Genomic DNA, 21,507 nt, shown 5'->3' with positions numbered 1-21,507 from the left:
AAAAGTTGCTGCAGTGCCAAAAACCTATTATTCTTGGCTAGGTGAATCAATCGTTTATAACAGGGATTCATTCACAAGCAAATGACTCCCTCCGGTCAACTAAAAAGTGAAAGCAGAAGAGGAGGAGTGTTTCAGGACATCGATTAGATCAAATTTAACAGAGAGGGAGATAATACATGTCCATGCACACAAACACATGTTCTTTGACGGCAATGCCCGTGCGGTCACTTATCCATCGATGTAGAAAAGTGATGTAAAATGATAAATTTCATAATTTAAAAAATATTTGCATACTGACCACTTGGAAAACTCCTGATCATGGATATAGGTATATATATGTATATATCTCTAGCTCTGGGTGGCCAGTCCTTTACTGCATCTTGGTCCTATATTCATTTCAAAGGAGCGCTACCCTGTACTAAAATGGCGGCTCCATTTCTATGTGAATCTAAATCCATGCAGGTCAATGGCATGAGTAATGTTTTGTCATATATATGACATATTTACCAACCAATGTATACCAATTTAAAAAAAAAAAAAAAAAAAAACATTGAAATGCATTTTATAAATACAGTTATGTGGGTGCTTTCTTTTGAATTTAATCTTAGTCATTTTGTTGTACTTAAAGTTAAAAAATTTTAAATGTGAAAGTGACAACTGTCTTTGGATCATAATAAAAAACAGTAAGCTTGGATTTCACTTATTTAATAAAAACCATATATAGTCATATTATTTCTTCAACCAAATGTGGTCATTTCATCTAAGTTAGTAATAATAATAACAATAATAATCATCATTATCATCATCATAATCATAATAACAGTTGTAGTAGTATTGTTGTTGTTGTAAGAAAGCTTCTTCAGTTTTCATTAATATTAGTCATTTACAACAAAAAATTATGCAACAATTTTAGGCTATTCAATGATATTCCATTTGATTTATTATGGATGCTTTTAATTCATTAGCTATGTTTCCATCCAAAATGTGAATTAAGTTTATGTGCAAATCTGAAATATCGAATAAAAGACGTGCAAATACAGCAGCGTTTCTATCAGAGTTCAAGAGAAAAAAATGCTCACTTCCTGATTTACTGGTGCCAAATATCGACAGTAAAAATCTGCAATAGGAGAATCTTGTGTGAATCTTTTCTTAATTTAATAAATGACTTACATCTCATAAAATGATGCCAACACACAATGAACGCGCAATGGCGTTTGAAGCCATGAAGCGCAGAGTGCAGACCCTCTTGACAGTTCTGGAGGTAATTAATAATATAATAACACTAATACTGAAATGGCTAAGGTGTTTTAGAAAGACCAAAACAACATTTCAGATGTTTTACAATCCAGTCAGCTTGCTGATTTTTCCATTTACAGATATTTTTATCATCACATGTTGTCTTATGACAAAATCACATGACCTTTGTTCAGTAAAAGTCTTTCCATCGTAGTTTATGCGCATCTTTTCTAATTAGATAAAAAGTTTATCCTACTCAGTTATGCAAATGTTTTTATGCGCATTTTTTAAATTTATGCACATCTTGGCGTTTCCATCAACCAAATGTTTATGCGCATATTCAAAATGTGCATAAAAATAGGTGGATGGAAACATAGCTATTGACCTAAGTTCTAAAACTCGCAATGTCCGCATCTTTCTGTGCTCTTCTTTAAAGTCGCCCATTCCGCAGTAGAAAGTTCTGCTCTTTAACCCATTTATTTTCTCACTGGCATCTTTCTTTGTGCTTGAAAAGATCTTTCTCTTGGTTTGATCTTCACAATTGTTGCTTCTTTCGCTCACCTGTCTTGGCTAACTGCATGCTTTTTTTGTTTCTTCTGCATCACCATGGCCCCTTCTTCTTCCTTAAATCCCTCTTTGTACTTTACCTACAATGCTTTGTGATACGTGCCTGCATGTCTTGATGTGTTCTGCTCTGGTTCTTGTCTGCACCTACAGCCTGTCCGAAAGTTTTGCGTCCCTCCTCAATCCAGCGAGCTGCTCTTATCCCCTAGTTCTAGTATCATAGATTCTCTAAAACCAAACTCAGATCAAAACATGGCAAAAACTTCTAACTCGCTGACACCAAACTCTATATCTGAGTCTCTTTTGCCTTACCCGAAGACTCAAACTCTTCCAGCCAAACCCAAAGATAAACCTTTACAGTCTGCCCGATCAAACCCCCTACCTGAATCCGAGCCAGAACACATTTCGACAGCCAAATCAGAACCTTCAACTCCATGTCAGCCTCAAGCACCGTGTATACCGGGCAGCCCACTGGTGCGGAGGGCAACCCCTGCATCTATTATTCCTCCTCAACTCTCTGTCCCTTTTAGACCTGCTGTCCCACTTTCTCCCATTCGTCTACACCATTTCCACCCTGTGCCCGGCTCTGACCACACCACCAAATCTATCCCTACAATACAGGTGACCCCACACCCTTCTCCAAGGAGCAGCCCTATTCCCACCCCCAAAGGAACACCTATCCACACGCCGAAGAACAGCCCTGCAGGGACACCGACCCCTACACCACCACCGAGCCCCTCCATTGGGGGAATGCCCTGGAAGACACGACTCAACTCCTTCAAGAACAGCTTTCTGGGCTCGCCCCGCTTTCATCGGAGGAAACTGCAAGGTATTGTGTTAAATATCTATATCAGGGGTCACCAACACTGTTCCTGTATAGCTACCTTTTAGCAGCTTCAACCCTGTTCATACACACCTGAACCAATTACTGTAATTGGCACCTGAAGCAGCACTTGATCATTACAGACAGGTGTGTTTGGTCAGTGTTGCAACTGAAATTTGCAGCTAGGTAGCTCTCTAGGAACAGGGTTGTTGACCCCTGATCTATAATTATATTGTATTATATATCTATAATTAGCATTTCCTGTGGGCACTGCCTTTTTGAATTGCTGAATGCTTTCTAAATTGTAAATCATTTTGGACAAGCATCTGTCATCTGACTAAATGTAAATGTATTGTGACAAATATCTGGAGAAACAAGCTACAATTCATCCATCTATTCATTCTCCTCACCACTTGTCTTGTGTAGGTCAGTGGGATACTGCAACATCGTGGGGCTTTAAATCTCTTGCTCTCTTTATGTTGCAGGGAATGAAACAAAATTCTTGATAAGATCATCTTGTCTACTGGAGTGTTTAGAGAGTCTTGTCCAATATTTTTTTTTTTAGAACAGAGGTTTTCAACCTTTTTTACTGGCAGCCCACTAAACCAAACATGCATGTTTCTGTGGTCCCACGATTAGAATTTTTTGCATGGTTAGCAACTGACAACTGTTAACTTTCATTCATTCATTCATTTTCATTTAGGCTTAGCCCGCTTATTAATCAGGGGTTGCCACAGTGGAATCAACCGCCAACTTATCCAGCATATGTTTTACGCAGCGGATGCCTCTCCACCCACAACCCAACACTGGGAAACACCCATACACACTCTTTCACACACATTCACTATGGCCAATTTAGCTTATTCAATTCACCTATATGACATGTCTTTGGACTGTGGGGGAAACTGGGAAACCTGGAAAAAACCTGTGAGGCAATCATGATACACTGTGACACCCTGTTAACTTTCTTTATTGAATAAACTACCAATGATTTAAATGAACATACAATGTAAAGTACATAGCAGGTCACTATGTCCAGAGACACTCCCGTTTACACTTTTTGGGGAAATGGAAAAACCAAAATAATGGAACAGGCAAAGCAAGTTCCTTCACTAGACAGATTTTTTTTTCTAGACAAAACATTTATGTTAGATTTGAACAAAAACAAATGTGACCTTGTGATTGTAACTTGTGATGGCCATGTCTGATCTGAAAGCGCGGCATGCACACCACACTCGAATGGAAATTCGTCACATCCGTTTTTTTGACGTCACTTATTTAGTAAAATAGCCTTAAACGTACAGTATGCAAGTTTTACTCCCAGTGGTTAAACTAGGTATTGAGTTCTGGGATCAAAATAAATGCAACCACCAGGTGCCAGGTTGAGGACCAACGCAAGTTTGACGATCGAGCCCTAAGGCTGATTTAAGCCTAAATAAGCAACGACATGCGATAGAAGGAGTAATCTCCATATTAAGAGTATTTTTATATTAATCTTCTAAAGAAAAGAAAAAAAGTAAGCGGCTTCTATTTCTAGCAGACATTTTGAAAGCAGAATATCTGACTTGAGCATTGTTTTTCAGATAAACAAGAATGTTTACTTAGCATGTTTCTTAAATATCAGCAAACATATCATGGTATTTGTATGCTTTAGAAGAGTCTTAAATATAGCACCTTTGCATACCTGTCAACCTTCCTATTTTTGCCAGAATTCTTCCGTATTTTACCGTTCTATCTTAGTAATTTTTTCCCACATTTTTCACATATTTTTAATTTTTATAAAAAAAATTATATAATTGCAAGAGTATTTTTACATCCCAATGTTGACAGGTATGATAATTTGTTACTTCTGTGGGTTAGATAAAAACTTTATTTGCCTTTTTAATGTATTTTTACTTTTTATCCATTTTGCGGAATCCCACAGACAAAGTTAATCACCTGTACAAAAATGAGTGTCTTAAAGTGGAAGTGTCGCAGTGAGTCAAGAATACTTTATTTTGTACATTGGTTTCTACTTTACTGAAAATAAAATAAGCAAACTCAATTAATGTAACCATTTAGAACAAAGGGGCATGTTTTACTATAGTTTTTTTGCGCAAAGGCGTTGACATCTTGAAATATTGCTGTGTCATATGCCTGGACAGCCTAATTTAACCCAATGCGTGAAGTTGTGGACTTGCATCACAGAGAATCAAATAGCATCAAGTCCTGAGTCCATGTCCCTGGACAGATTGGCAGTCAAAAGTGGCAGAGAACTGGAGCACTTGACCTGTTGACAGACATTTATACAGCATGTTTTAATTTAGAGGGGTGTTATTAAATCAATCAGTGAAATCGAATAGTGAATGCATAATAAGAATTTATTATTTATTTGTTGACATTTATTTATGACAATACTTTTTTGCATATACTGTATCAACAATGTTTTTTTTTTTTTTTTTTTTTTTTTTCCAATTAATAACAGCTACCCCCATGGCCCACAGGTTGAAAACAACTTTTCTAGAATAAAAATTGCAAGTAAATTTATAGTAACACCTTTAAATAAAATTCAGCAAGTAAAAACTAAGTTATATATATATATATATATATATATATATATATATATATATATATATATATATATATATATATATATATATATATATATATATATATATATATATATATATATATATATCAATTTTAAGTTCATTATATGTACAAAATCTCCATTGATCTGATGGGTTCAGCTCCAACTTTTTACTATGGCACGTTTCCAAGTACTCATTTCATGCATGTGATCTCTTAAAGTCTAGTCTTATTGCTAGAATAGCCTCTAATTCCAATTAAAATGAACAACATGTAACATGTACTCATAAGCTATGCACGTGTGGATGCAGCTATATGCTCTAACATGAAGCCCACATTGTTAACAGTCCTGTGGAATTTGAAATCTTTTTAAAATATTTCCCAAGTGATGTTTAATAAAGCATTTTAAAATTATTATATTTTATATTAAATATTGTATATTTTTCTTCTTTAGAAAATCTTATTTTTTAAATTTTGGCTGGAATTTAAAAAAAAAATTAAAAATTGGGAATGTCAATGCTATTAATTTCCTTAATTTCCTTTTTTTTTTTTTTTTTTTTTTTAACTGGTCATAGAACAAACCACTGTTGTCCAATAACTTGCCTAATTAACCTAACTCATCTAGTTAACACCTTTAAATTGAACTTTAAGCTGAATGCTAATATCTTATAAAATAATGTATAAAGTCCTAAGTCTAAAGCACACTAACGTTCTTGCTTTCATCTCTACAGTTCCCACTCAAGAGGAAATGTCCAGCCTAACGCCAGAGTCGTCCCCAGAGTAAGTCCACCTATTTTCATAGAAAGTTACAGATGTCTTCTTTTGATTTGTTTTATATTTGTATATTAATCTATGTAAACACAGGAAAACAACATTAGTGTTATAGCAGACACTGTAAAAAGGTAATTCCCTGCCACTAGACTTTTCTGATAGGGTATTTGAGTGGTGTCGAGTATCAGAATGTTGTGGGACTGCTGTACAGTAATTATTATGGATTATAAATAGCGAAATTTAGTGGTTTTTATTTTAGCAATTTAAAAAAAAAAATTTAAGCATGACGATGAAACATGAACGCAGTTATGAACATATTAAAACATATGATGGTTTGTTAAAAAAAAATTGTAATAATGACAAAAAATTACTAATTTGTGGATCTCCTTACTTCCGGGTGGAGGTATGCTACTTCTGTCTCTTGTGTATTATGAAAAATTTTCTTACCCCTTGGATTCGAGTATGGTCCTGAAAAATCTCCATTCGAAGGGGTATCTACCCCTTCCCCTTAGCCCTACACCTTCAAGTTAAAGAGAATTGTAACAATTGGGTAAGGGGAAGGGCTAAAGGGGTGAATTGGGATTGGGCTTTACCCTTAAATGCTACCACACATTTATCTTTCTTTTGTTAAACACAAAAGAGGATATTTTGAAGAAAGCTGAAACATGTAATAAATTGGACTTCCATGATAGAAAGAGGAAAATACTATGGAAGTCAATGGTTAAAGGTTTCCAGCTTTCGTCAAAATATCTTCTTTTTTGTTTAACAGAAGAAAAAAGGGTAAACAGGTTTGCAACAAGTAAAGGGTGAGCAAATGATGACAGAATTATGGTAACACTCTAGTATAATTCTCACTATTACACTGTAAAAAAGCGGTGTTCCATATACTTCAATCATGTTGTCCCAATCTAAATCTATTAAGTCAAGTTAATTGGTTTGGTTGATACATTTAGGTGGATTAAACATAAAACAATTAAGTTGGTTTAGTTTATTTTAAATAAGTAGTTTGAACAAGCTGCATATATAATTTTTATTTTATTTTTTTTATTTTACTTTTTATTATTATTACATTTTTGGAGAGTACCTAGTGGTTTACTACCCGCATTTTTATCAAAATATTCACTATTTGTTAGAACTTACAAACGACGTATTCTACATGGTTATATGATCCTACATTGCTAATTGTACCAATACCTAAACACCAAACTACCTTAACAACAATTAATAAACAGCAAATTATGAGTTAATAAAGCTAATAAGTCACGGTTAATGTTTTGTTAATCGTATGAATTGTACCTTAAAATAAAGTGTTACCAGAATTTTCATTCCTGAGTGAACTATACCTTTAGGACCGATTTTTTTTTTTGCTTAAAAAAATACCACGCAGTCAGAGAAAGATGAATAGTACACCTTAAGCAATACTTTACCAACAACAGCATTGATGTAAACCCCCCTCAGCACTTCAGAAATCATTGTGAGTTATGTTTTCCTCTGTTAAACCATTTAGTCTTTTTTTTCACTCTGATGGAAGCTCAGTCGGATCTTTCTCAGGTCTCACCGCTCAGCAGACAGCAGTAACAAACTCTCCCCCACACAGAGCGATGCTTCATCCTCTTTTGTTTTCTATTTTGTCTTCCATAACTTATCCGCCCCTCACGCACTTTCCACGCCAGCTGGATAAGCTGTAGCACTCTCTGCCTTTCCTTGTCATCCTCTGCCATAAATTAGATTTTTTGGAAGCTAAGTTGAGAACGCTTTGTTGACTGACAACAGCGACAGACTGAAGGGTTTTAGATCTGGAAGGATGTTTAGACAGACAGTTATTATTCTGTAGGCTACGAATGGACCAAATTAGAGTTGCTTGTCATCCACAGGAGTTGATTTCTCTATCATCATTAGTAGAGATGCTTTAAAGGGATTCTTCATCCCAAAATGAAACTTTACACAATTTATTCTCCATGAAGTAGTTATAAACTGCTGTCATTTGTAGTGGAAAAAATACCATGGAAGCCAATGGTTGCAGGTTTTCAGCTTTATGGTTCATATGGTCCAAAACCTGACAGGTGGACAAGTCTAAGCTTGTTTTTAATAAAACAAATAAAAATATGCATATATTAAATACAACTACTAATAATAACATTATACAAAAGCAAATTGTAATGAATACTACTTAATTAGTTTAATTCTTTTTCATTTGTAAAGATATTTGCATAATGTTGTACATCCTGTGTGTATTAAGCAATGTGAAAGCGAGGCGCACAACTAACGTACTCTGCAATGGACTGGTTTTGCTCACATTTTAGGATTTATAGGGCTGAACAGCATGAAATGATGATTTCCTAGTATTTGTTTGTTGCAATTGGAAGATCACAATAGTTATCCCCAAAATGCCAAAACAACGCAATTACTACTAGATTACTGTTGTGTAAACACATGCGGGCATTTCTTCATTCTTTCTGTTTGCTGAACTAGTCTGCAGTAACGAAAACTGGAGACTCATTAGAAACAAACAGATGGCCAACCAAAAAGAAAATTGGGGTTTTTACAGGAGGTCTAATAACTTTTTATTCAGTAGTGAAAAATATAAATAGTTATTTATAGTTGAGACAAGAATGTCTGCTGGAATTTTGTATTACTTAATTTAATATTTATTATACCTGTCACCTATCATTACCCTGTGATAAATGTTCTGCTGTGTGTATTATTTCTGTAGCAATTCATGATAAACAGTATCTTTTCAAATTTTGAGCTTTAATAAAAACTGATCTTGTATCACCTGAAGACTTCATAATAAATTCATGTTTCATTATTCTCTCTCTTTTTACAGACTTGCCAAAAAATCTTGGTTTGGTAACTTCATCAACCTAGAGAAAGAGGAACAGATCTTTGTGGTTATTAAGGACAAGCCACTGAGCTCTATAAAAGCCGACATTGTCCATGCCTTTCTCTCGGTAAGCAATTTCTTTCTGCATGCCTCCAGTCCTGTTGCATTCCTCCATTGTGAATGACAACTATGAATATTAGAACAGATGCTGCTACATTTTCTCTATCAGATTGAAACACTGCACCCACGGCAACGGTTTTGATAGGCTTGCCCGGGAGCCTGTGTTTTTACATTTGCAAACACCTTACTGATTTGTGTTTTCATTCTGTAAAATGCTTGCGCGTGTGAGGTTTCTGTGGCTGCCTCTTTCAGTAGAGGTCAATGGAAAATCAACGCAGGGCATGAATCATTAGCATATAGATGTTGTGCCTCGAGAGGTTTTTGGAAAGGGAAAGGAGTTTACTGTGCCGCTTAGACTTGCAGGTGGTTTAAATTCATGTTTAAAAAGTTACTTGCCATAGTTAGCAACAGTCTTTTCAAAAATACATTAAGAGTATTTGCAATTATGTCACCCTTGTTTCTGGTAAACAAAATAATGTGGTTTTGATTAATTTAATGAATTACTCTAAAAATATTGCAATAATTGAGCAAATATTTGTGCAAATTAAATAAAATCAATATTTTGTCTAAAAACGCCTTTCAGGTCAGTTATTTTTGCACATACTTTTATTGTACAGTGTACAGTATATTCCATGTCTAAAATTCATCAATTAATAAAAGAGAAAAATGAACAAACTGAACAAAAGGCATTTTAAACACACTCATTATACAGACCCTAATAATGTAATTTATCCTTGTTCTGTTTTAAGCCACAATATCAACACAGCTTCTGCTATCGATGTACCTTTTTGCAAAATACATCCACAAAATCATTGAGATTTTTGACCCTTGTGAGTCAACCAGCAAAAAAGGGAGGTGTTAAATAAACTTGTGAACCCAACCTTGTGAATAAACCTTGTAAACTCTTGTGAAATCAAAGTTGGGTTTCGTCTGTCATCATCAAACAATGCTAAACAAATTATGTTAGAAGAACTTTACCCTTAATTTAAAAAAAAATTTTTTTTAAGTAATACAGCCATGAACTTGAAATTATTATGGTAAAGTCAGCTTTTCTGCTGCGGTTGAACTAATTTTAGTGACTGAATTTTATTAATTTATTTATTTATTGTAAATTTACATAATTGCATTTAAAATTGTTATATTAACAGCAAAATCATATTGGGGTGGCCAGAGATTACACAGGGGTGGCCACCCCTAGGGGTCGCCCCCTGGTGACAACTGGACCACAAAACCAGTCTTAAATATGTAACCCTGGACAACAAAAATATTTATAAGTGTTAATATTTTGAAACTGAGGTAAGTTTTCTTTCGATGTATGGTTTGCTAGGATAATACAGTGGGCAAGATATGACTTTTTGGAAATCTGGAATCTGAGGTTTAAAAAAATAAATACTGACAAAATCACCTTTAAAGACCTCGTGACAATGCTTAATTTGCTAGCTCACATTGTTTTTTTTTTAAGGTAAATAGTTATTTCGTGAATAGAAGTTAGTACACTGAAATAAATAGGCTTGGTAATCGTATATCAAAGTCTTAATACCATGTTGATAGGGATAGGTGATATGGACTTAAAATTATATCACAAATTTTCTGGTATTTTATTGTGATAGCAATAATTTTGATGATAATGTATGTGTATCCATTGAGAGCCAAAAAAAAAATTCCAGTACTTTTAGGGGAAAAAAACTATATTTTCATGTTATTTTTTAGTTTGTTTTTGTTTTTACCCACTTTAAATTTGGATGCACACTGACTTGCAGAGCTCAGTCATATTTCAGGTTCATATAAAACACTCAACCAGATGTGCTGAAGCAGGTAATCAACTTTGCATTTCAAGAGTTCAAGACCTTGAGCATATGTTGAAACGCTATATCTGTTATTAAAACTGGATATTAGTGGGTGCCCTTGCACACATAATCCTGACAAGTCAGTGTTGCCAATTTAGCGACTTTTCAGACCCCCAAAGTGACGAATTTTCAATAAAGCAACAAATCTAGCAACTTTTTTGTGTTACTGGAGAATATGTATAGACTTTCATGTGCCCATAGTGTACCGTCAATCAACGAGCTGCGGGTGATGCCGAAGGCCCCTCCCCGCTTCAGAACACTGACAGGCGACCCAGTCCTCGTACAGCAGTCTCTCTGACCTGCATTGTGTGCAGATCAGTCTTCTGCGTACCTATGGCAAATGATTTAGCACCGGGAGTGTGCGGTACTACCTTTGTAATTAATACATTTAATTTGACCTCGTTCACAATCACAGATGTTTTAGTGACAGTTTTTAAACTTTTCTGAGTTTATTTCGTCTGAGAGATTACTGCAAATTTACTGTACATCTATATTGATATACTGTATTCAAACATCTATAAATTTTGTTATATGGACATGCATATATAAAGCGAAGTGTTAATATAAATACCCCTTTACTAATCATAATAGGGATTATGAGGCAAGAAAGTCGGCGCATACACATCGCGAGGCCCGGCGTCTCTCTAGTTTAGCAGTATTAGCAGTATTATTTCCGCTCATTTCGGGTCTGTTCGTGCAGAACAGTAGTGCCTTTACATCGTACACCCAACAGGAGATTTTTGATAGTAGTTTGTGTATTATGGGCAGTTTTTTTTTTAGCACTCTTCGACTCATCCCTGAGATCACCAGAACACCTCAGGCTGAGCGCCCTGCCCGGCCAGGTGGAAGTGCTCGAAATGAGCGCTGCTGCTCCTCTTCCTCCTGATGCTGATGCCAAGCTTGGTATGAATGAACTTCATGCAGCCATCAGCAAACAACAGACTGCTCACCCGGAGGCTGCTTTTATTGTTGCGGGGGATTTTAATCACTCAAACTTAAAGACGGTGCTCCCCAAATTCCATCAAAACATTTTCTGCCACACAAGGGGAGACAAAATCTTAGACCATGTTTACACAAACATGGCTGAAGCATACGCTGTGACCCCCCTCCCCCACTTGGGTCAATCAGATTACCTTTCTATGTTCCTCATCCCCAAGTACTCACCCCTCATCAACCGTGTGAAGCCATCAGTGAGGACCATCAAAGTGTGGACAGTGGTGGTAGACTCCACACTCCAGGACAGGTTTCAACACACAGACTGGAGTATGTTTGCTTCCCAGGCCACACGTGGCTCTCACACAGACATTGACAGCTAAAGGAACACTTTTCCAACTCTGATGCGCATGTGGCAGGGCATCCAGGCCATCACCAGCTACAAACCCAGCCAGTCCACACCCACAGCCACAGATGTCTCCTTCCTGAATGAGCTAAATGACTTTTATGCCCGCTTTGAAAGAGACAATAAAAAATCCTACAACAGGATAACTTCCTCAACCGACCACTCTCCTATCACACTCACTTCCTCAGAAGTATACACCACGCTGAGTCGGATCAATGTGCGTAAGGCTGCTGGACCAGATGGTATTCCTGGGCGGGTCCTCAAAGCATGTGCAGAAGAGCTGACTGGGGTATTCACAGACATTTTCAACCTGTCGCTTAACCTTGTAGATGCACCAACTTGCTTTAAAACCAGCTCTATTGTGACAGTCCCAAAACACTCCAGCCCAACATGCCTGAATGACTACTGCCCCGTAGCACTTACACCCATCATCTTGAAGGACTTCGAGCGGTTGGTTTTGGCACATCTAAAAGACTCTCTGCCATCCACATTGGACCCACATCAGTTTGCCTACCGTGGCAACAGGAGCACAGAAGATGTAGTCTCCATAGCACTGCACTCTGTACTCACACACCTGGACAATAAAAACACTCATGCACGAATGCTGTTCGTTGACTTCAGCTCAGCATTCAACACTGCCATACCCTCTAAGCAAATGATCAAACTTAAAGACCTGGATATCGACAGGTCTCTCTGCAACTGGATTATGGACTTTCTGACTAACAGACAGAATGTTAGATCAGGCCACATCTGCTCCACCACCGTCACACTCAACAATGGTGTACCACAGGGCTGTGTGCTGAGCCCCTTCCTCTACTCCCTTTTTACCATCGACTGTAGGCCTGTGAACAGATCCAACACCATCATCAAATTTGCAGATGACACCACGGTGATTGGTCTACATCAGCAATAATGATGAGACTGCCTACAGGGAGGAAATACAGCATCTGGCCACTTGGTGCACAGATAATAATCTGCTCCCTTAACAACACCAACAAGATGAAGGAGCTCATTGTGGACTTCAGGAAGGGACAAACAGGCTCACGTGATCCCATCCACATCAATGAGAAGGTCGTCGAGCCTGTCTCATCCTTCAAGTTCCTGGGTACCCAAATCTCAAGGGACCTTTCCTGGACCACGAACACCTCCAGCCTGGTCAAGAAGGCTCACCAGCACCTGTTTTTCTTGAGGCAACTTAAGAAAAACCAGCTTTCATCAGCCGTCTTGGTGAACTTTTACTGCTGCACAATAGAAAGCATACTGACCAACTGCGTCACAGTCTGGTATGGAAGCTGCTCTGTTTTGCTGAGCATAAGGCACTACAGCGGGTGGTGAAAACTGCCCAACGCATCACAGGGACCACACTGCCAGCCATAGAGGACATCCAGAGGAAACACTCTTCGCTGAGCACACAGTATTCTTAAGGACACCTTTCACCCTGCTCATAGACAGTTTTCACTCCTGCCTTCTAGCAGACACTTCAGGCTCCCTTGGACAAAAACCAGCAGACTGAGGAACAGCTTTTTCCCCCTGTCTCCCTTTTAAACTATACCCCTCACTGACTGCATTTTGTTGCATTGTACTTGTACATGTGTATTGACAATAAAGTTGAATCTAATAAACTGTTAAACAAACAGAAATGGCTTAACTTGATGACATCTGAAATATGCAAATTGACGTATGGCGTAATCTAGCGACTTTTAGTGACTATTTAAGCAGAGCTTAGCGCCTTTTCATTGAAAATAGTTGGCAACACTGTGACATATACTTTACCTACTCGATATTCTGCTTCAGTTGAAAGTACAACAACACACTAAAAATAAAAGTCTCCACGTCCAGATTATGCTGTCTTTAAAGTTTTATAAATGAAGTTGTCACCAATGCTACCAAAAAGGTAGTTTTGATATATTTAAAGTAGAAGGTCTACAGAATATTTTTATGGAACATGATTTTTGGCATTAAAGGAAAATCAATCATTTTGACTCACACATTGTTCCCATGCAACATAAGACTGGCCTAACTCTTACCCTAACCCTAACCCTAATTAAACCTTGTCAATTTTTCTCCTTCAGATACCCAGCCTCAGCCACAGCGTCATCTCGCAGACGAGTTTTCGAGCCGAGTATAAGTCCACCGCTGGCCCCACTGTCTTCCAAAAGCCTGTTAAGTTCCAGGTGGACATCACTTACACTGAGAGCACTGCGGCCAACAAGGAAAATGGCATCTATTCAGTCACCTTCACTCTGCTCTCAGGTAATCACAGCAACTGCAATCCACCCCACTGTTACGTCATTGCTCATCAAGCCTGCAAGTGTAGCTTGAATTGAATGTACAGTAAACAGCTTAAAGGGATAGTTTACCCCAAAATTTCAATTTCTTCACCATTTACTCAAGTGGTTCTAAAAATGTATAAATTTCGTTAAACACAAAAGAACATAGTCTGAAGAATGTTGAAAATCAGCAGTTATTGACATACATGGTCGGAACAAAAATACCATGGAAGTAAATGAAGAAAATAAAAGGAGGAGTGGGCAACCATTTATGCTATAATATTAATTGTTGTTTTACAAGCAAGAACAAGCATTTACTAAGGGATGAAGTGTATACTATAATTAATGATATGGGTCGCCTGTCCCCTAATTAATGATATGGAGGGCATAAGATCACATGTTTTTAAATAAATTTAATATACAGTAGCACTGTAGTATCAAACGGCAAGAAAGCAGTTTCTTTTATTTTATTTATTTTCATTTTATGGCCAATTGGAAGAAGTAAAGGTGGAAGAGATTTGAATGATTTTATTAAATAAAAAAATAAAAAAACAAGCAACAGTTCCTTATGGTTGATTACTGTCGAACTGAAAGCAAAACATCTCTGTCCACATGAAAATGCGAAAAAACAAACAGACAAAAAAACAGCTATGATGCATGTTAAGGCACGCCAAACCAACAGGTGGAGATAATGACATTATCTCAACCTGTTAAAGGGGAACAAAGTATTTTTCCCAGCAAATTGCATACAAGTCAGTGTAAATATGAAAACAACTACTGTGAGGTCACCCCTGCTTAATATAAATGCTTGAAAATGATTTAGTTGAAAATATCAATTAGAAACTTAAAAGTAATCCGAAAGTAATCATATGTAACCAGTTACTTTACTTTTATAAAGTAATCAAAAAGGGACACTACTTATAACATTTTAAATAGGGTAATTTGTAAACTGTAATCTATTACATTTCCAAAGTAGCATCCCCAACACTGACCAAACTGTACCTGGAGTTTCTGAAAATCTTTACTCTGGCCTGTTTTTTCTGAAAGTTTTAGTTTCTGTCACTTGATTCTCCAATTTCATGTGGACAAACAGTGAAACCACATAGAAAAAAGTGCCTGAACATTCCTGTATTTCTGTGGACAGAGCCATTGTTAATGATAAAAGAGTCATTGTTAACTCACAGGACTAATGTTAATGTATCTCAACTTTGGATTCTAATCATGTATTGGAAAATGTTGATAAAATTACCTATAAATAAATGCTGTAGTATTAACTGTAAGTATTAAATGTTGAAAATTATTTTTCATTTTTAGTTCATGTTAGCATGAATACATTAACTATTGGAACTGTATTTTATTTTATTTTTCTTATTTTATTTACTTTTTTCAACTGTATTTTAAAGTGTGACACAAGTTAGTTTTAAGTGACTTAAACTTTCTTTATTTTTATTCTGGTCATGTCTTAGTGAAACACTGTGGGAATTTAATCCAGAATTAATCTGTTTTTAAACAAATCAATGACCAACTAATCATTCAGTGTAATCGGCATTTGCTTAGTTTTTAAATCAATCAGCTGATTTGAACACATCAGTTGAAATAATTAGTCAATCATTGATTAATACAGGGACCTCCTGTTGGTGGTGTCATTTATTTAGACTTAGGGTGCACTCACACTATGCTATCTGATCCATGCGAGTGCTCCGAATCGGGCCCAGGCATCGTTCAGTTGGCCCGGCCTTGCTTGGTTGAAAGACGTGTGCCAGAGCATGGTTTGGTTGTGCTAAGTACGCTTGAAGTGTGAGTGCAAAGCGCTTCTAAGCCCGAAGCTGAAGATGCGTCTTCACTTTTAAGGGACTGTTTAATATGCATTTGGAAATTGTTTTTACTTGTCAATGAACGCAAACTGTCATGTTTATTATAGACACAAACTAGAGGTCTGCATTCCCGCGGCTGTCCCGTGGGTGCGCGGGACCCGACCAGATTTCTGCGGCGCAGGAATACATTTCTGAATAAATCGCGGGAGCGGTCGGTAACGGGTTTAATTTGGGACGGGAGCGGGCTGTCTAGCAATATCGGTCCCGACTCCCGAGCGACCGCGCGTATGTATGTGTGTAAATGAAATAGCGTGATGCTGTGTTTAGCTTGTTTGTTGCTGTGTGTGTATGTGAGCACACGCGCGAATGAGAGGTGTGTGTGTGTGTGTGTGTGTGTGTGTGTGTGTGTGTGTGTGTGTGTGTGTACGAATGAGAGAGAGAGAGAGCTTTGCCTGTGTGTGTGCTTGGTGCTTATGTGTGTGTGTTAGTGCGCGCGCGCAAATAAGAGAGAGAGATCTGCACCTTCAGCAAAATATTTGACTGATGTGTCACTGCGTCCCAAACAACTAAAATGATATAATTAAAGCAATCGCCACTGTGCTGAGCAAGAGCACTTCTCTTCCTGTTAAATTAAACAGACGCATCATCGATGATGTAAGCGTGCTTAGGCTCGGAAGGCAAAATGCAGTGTGGGAAGAGTGGAAGGCAACTGTTTCTAGTGTGAGTACATCCTTAATCATAACAGGCCTAAATCACCCAAGGGACCAGCATAAAAAATCTAAAAATTGTCTATTTATCGTTACAAAAAAATAAACTATGCATTTATATGTTCATTTGGATTTAATACATTTCAGGATTCAAAATTCTGTGTCAGTTTTTACTCTAGAATTACTGGTAAATTTCACAAATCACAACATAAAAGCATCAAATTCATTTTCTTTTCAGCTTAGTCCCTTTATTAAGCTGGGGTCCACAGCAGAATGAACCGCCAACTTATCCAGCATATGTTTTACGCAATGCATGCCCTTCCAGCTGCAACCCATCTCCGGGAAACATCCATACACACTCATACACTATGGACAATTTTGGGGCTAATAATTCTGACTTCAACTGTATTTTTCTGAGTTTTCTACTGTCCTGTAAGGAACAGCATTCAGAAACAGTTCCGTTTGGTGTAGAGACAAAATAACATCTTGCAAAGTCTAGCTTTCCCATCAACATATTGCACATGTCTCAATAGCAACAAAAGATAAACAGAACACCTAAAAATAAATGATGATATTGGCTAATGCATCATTCTCCCTCATGTTATCCCATTAATATCCATTATGTCTCATCATGATAGTGCCAACAGCAGCTTTTATCCACTGCAGTGTGTGGTCCAAGAAAAATGTTGTTGTCCTCGTGGCTTAGATTAGAGGGACAAGTATTGTTCCAATAAATTTTCACGTTACTGAAGGCTCTAGCATTCCAGATTATCCTAATTTATTTTTGGGTCACACTTTATTTTGACTGTGGGTTTGTTAAATTTAAGTTATATTGCAACTACATTCCAACTAATGCTCATTAGATTTTAAGTAGACTGTTAGGTTACGGTTAGCGTTAGTGTTAATTGATATGTACTTGCAATGTTTCTCATAGTCAGTTAAATGTCTGTTAAAGGAACAGTATCAGATATTAGGCAGACACTCTAATAATACTTAAATGGACCATCAAAATAAAATGTCACCTAATTTTGTATATGCCTTTCTCTTTTCATGAGGATGGAAACCAAGTACCCTGAATAAGTAATCACCTAATTGGATTTAGGGAAGCTACGGCCTTCTTGATTTAACCAAAAATGTTAACCGGTTACTTTGTATTATAGGGCCAAGTCGACGATTTAAGCGGGTGGTTGAGACAATTCAGGCGCAGTTGTTAAGCACACATGATCAACCAGGGGTCCAGCAGCTGTCTGGTGAGTATAAATCCCTTCTATCCCTTCCCCCACCCAAACCTGAGCCCCACATTCCCTCTTATGCTTGTTTATACCCCTCCTCCATTATGCATGCCCCAACCCTCACTCAACACAACACAGCATTACAATATGTGCACACAATCCTTCCCTAAAGTAATCCCTGGCGATGCTAGTAGAAATAGGGACTTTTCCAATTTGTGGTGATTCCCTTTAGTCACACTGCTGCTCCCATTTCTCAGATGGCATTAACAGTAGAATTCCCTAAAAGTTATGCACCTCAGCTTTATCATTTCTACTTTTAGGAGACTTTGTCCTTTTCGCGTGATGTATCTGGGCTGGTAATGTAAACATTTCTGGCCAGGATAACTTTAGGTTTTGGTCTGCGACACTGTTAACAGTTTTTGTAAATGACGCAGTATTGGAATGTACTGTGAACTGTATTTTACTGTAGGACAGTTATGCAGTATGTTACTGTAGTTTAAAGTTGCATTGTGAAAATTACTGTATTGTTTACAGTAAAAATATACAATGCTGTTAATGCTTAGAGCAATATAAATGGTGCTGTAAATGTAAATACAGTACTTTTGCTGTCATTAATTTACAGTAAGTTACTACACAACTGTTGCCAGTAAGTTACTGTAGATTCTAAAGAAAATTGCTGACAGTGTACCATCTATTGAGCTATTTTACTAAATCAACAAAAAAACAAAAACACAAATCCTGATTTTTTTTTATGTATTTATTTATTGTAGCCATCTTCTAGAAGTGAATTTATATACTTATTCATATAACTATTTTGCTATGGGTCTTTACAGTGTCGATTTAACCAGTGGAGCTTCTCTTTGTGCTGAATGAGTTTCACATTTAATCTCTAGTGCAGGAAAATATAATTTTATTGATATTAGGAACGCACCGATACCATTTCCTTGGAACCAATCTGATGCCGATATCAAAATTCCAAGTATCTACCGATACAGATCCAATCCTGATCCTGTATTGTTTTTTTTTAAACATAATACAGTTTCCATAGTTCTGGTGATAAACTCAAATAATATATCTTCTTTAGTAAAAGTAACAGACCCATAGGCCTAATGTATATGACAGACGACACAATCTAACTAAAACATGTTGCTTGCTCTAAACTTGGCTACATTATTTGAGCATTCATTATGACAATGATCTGTTGTGGTCCAGCTTTTGTTTCCTTCTTTTAATATTAAGACTTTTCTTTAATATCTGTAATAGGCTACCACTTTTGACATTAATCGTTGGTAAAATAACCAGCCTTTAAGCAAAGCCTGAAAGGGGATACTTCAGTGAATGAGTCTGGTACACACATACATCTCAAAGAGAATCGATCTGAATGGCACAATAATTTTAGCTGAAACATTTTTTTGGGTAAGATTTTAAAATAACTACACACTATTAAACATTTATAAAGCATTAGCAAATAGTAGTTCATTATCTGTTCAGCATTAACTCTTCATTAACAGATGTTAGTTAGCAGTTTTTAAATCGTCTACAAATCGTCACCTTGGAATTATCTATCTGAGGTTAAGGTTCTATCTGAGTTCTGAATGATTTTGAGATAATGAGCTTTAAAGTTTTTGCATTCCATAGCACACAGTATGTGTAACATTTATTTTTTTAAATAAAAAGTCTTAAAATGTAAACTTATGTGCTTAATAGTTGTATTTTCGTACATTATTACTTATTAATTGTTCAATAATAAATTCTGTATTGCATTATTTACAAATCGTTTGTATTTAAGAGTAGTTAGTGGCTTTTAGAATCATAAAGAATGAGTTAGTAAATGATTAAAAAACTATTCAAATATATGTTTATATATATATATATATATATATATATATATATATTTTTTTTTTTTTTTTTTTTTTTTACATAATACAGTTTTTAAAGCTCTGGTGCTAAACTCAAATAATATATCTTCTTTAGTGAAAGTAACAGACCCATAGGCCTACTGGATATGACAGACGACACAATCTAACTAAAAACATGATGCTTGCTCTAAACTAGGCTACATTATTTCAGCATTCGTGATGGCATTGATCTGTTGTGGTCCAGCTTATGTTTCCTTTGTTTAATATCAAGATTTCTTTGAAATCTGTTATAGACTACTACTATTGCCGCTAATCCTTGGTAAAATAACCAGCCTTTAAGCAAAGACTGATATTTTCCCGCAGCCTCAACTAAACAGTCTGGGGCCAGTTTTACTTGATAAACATTCCCTTTTCTGTTAATGACAATGCATATTAAGGCCATCAGTTTCACTTTTATTATTTTAATAAACTACTTTGACCACAATAAGCCAGGCTTTTCAAACTATTCTCAGCACTAAAAGAATACCCCTCGAAAGAAAAAGACTTGATTTGAAAACAACAATGAACACCTTGCTGCAGGTCAAAATAAACCCATTTAATGCAAAACTAAATGCATTTCTCCATGGATTACTTATATTAACAGGAACAAATAGTCTTGGAGAGTTTTTTCATGTCGTCATAAAACAAACGTGACACGCAGTTTGAATTGTGAATAAATGAAGAATGACTGACAGGCGCAGCGGAGGGAAGCGCTGAATTGAACATGAATTTAACTACTTGAATATTCATCTGTACTTCACATTAAACTATAGAATAGCTTTAGGACATATAGTAGGGGATAAAGTAGGCCTAAAAGACAACTTTATAATAGGCTACCTTCATGGTTTTTGTTGGCTTTAAATTACACCGAAGCACACGCGCAAGATCAGATTTGGATCGGTACCAGCTGGCCGATACCAGCTGCGGTATCGAATCAATATCCCTAATGCCTCCCTAATTGATATACTTTAAACACATCTAAAAAAAAATTGCAAAATACAAAACTTAACTGAGCTGCAGCCAAAAATTGCATGATTCCAAGTTATAGTGTATGTTCCAAACTAAATCAGAAACCCTACATGCTCTACTTTTAGATGCCCTTTTGTTTTTGAAGCAAGCTTTTCTCAGACATGACTGTGTAATTACATGTAAATGTAAATCATTTAAGCGTTTCCATTTCACAAAATAATTTTACCGAAAGGGGATATTTCAGTGAATGAGTCTGTAGATGAAACAGATCAGAATGACACAATAATTGAAACTAAAATGTTTTGGGTAACAGTTTATAATAACTACACACTATGAATAATTTATTAAGCATTAGCAAATAGTAGTTCATTATCTGTTACGCATTAACTCTACATTAACAGACGCTAGTAAGCAGTTTATAAATACAGCTACAAATGCTGTGTTCTTGAATTATTTATAATGTGCTTAATAGTTGTATTTTCATACTTTATTACTTATCAATTGTTCTTTACTAAATTCAGTATT

The 21,507-nt window shown here is 36.4% G+C and overlaps 1 protein-coding gene across 15 annotated transcripts in view; it reads left to right on the top strand.

The window, feature by feature from the left end:
• brsk2a (BR serine/threonine kinase 2a) overlaps positions 1 to 21,507 on the top strand; it is a 324,106-nt gene that overhangs the window by 293,902 nt on the left and 8,697 nt on the right. For 8 of the 15 annotated variants that reach the window (XR_012400417.1, XR_012400416.1, XM_073943185.1 and 5 more), the window contains 5 exons: positions 2,422 to 2,629; positions 5,923 to 5,971; positions 8,790 to 8,913; positions 14,165 to 14,345; positions 18,044 to 18,133. Coding sequence is in view for 13 of the 15 variants with exons in the window: in XM_073943185.1 (XP_073799286.1) it covers positions 2,422 to 2,629; positions 5,923 to 5,971; positions 8,790 to 8,913; positions 14,165 to 14,345; positions 18,044 to 18,133 (652 nt within the window). In the remaining 2 variants the exon portion in view is untranslated. Of the gene's footprint in view, positions 1 to 1,953; positions 2,630 to 5,922; positions 5,972 to 8,789; positions 8,914 to 14,164; positions 14,346 to 18,043; positions 18,134 to 21,507 lie in introns of all 15 variants that reach the window. The other 7 variants (XM_073943181.1, XM_073943180.1, XM_073943179.1 and 4 more) reach the window with 1 other exon arrangement.

Source organism: Danio rerio, chromosome 25, assembly GCF_049306965.1.
Source record: "Danio rerio strain Tuebingen ecotype United States chromosome 25, GRCz12tu, whole genome shotgun sequence".
Classification (NCBI taxonomy): Eukaryota; Metazoa; Chordata; class Actinopteri; order Cypriniformes; family Danionidae; genus Danio; species Danio rerio.
The sequence above is the reverse complement of the archived record's forward strand: the minus strand, read 5'-3'. Positions and strand labels throughout refer to the sequence as shown.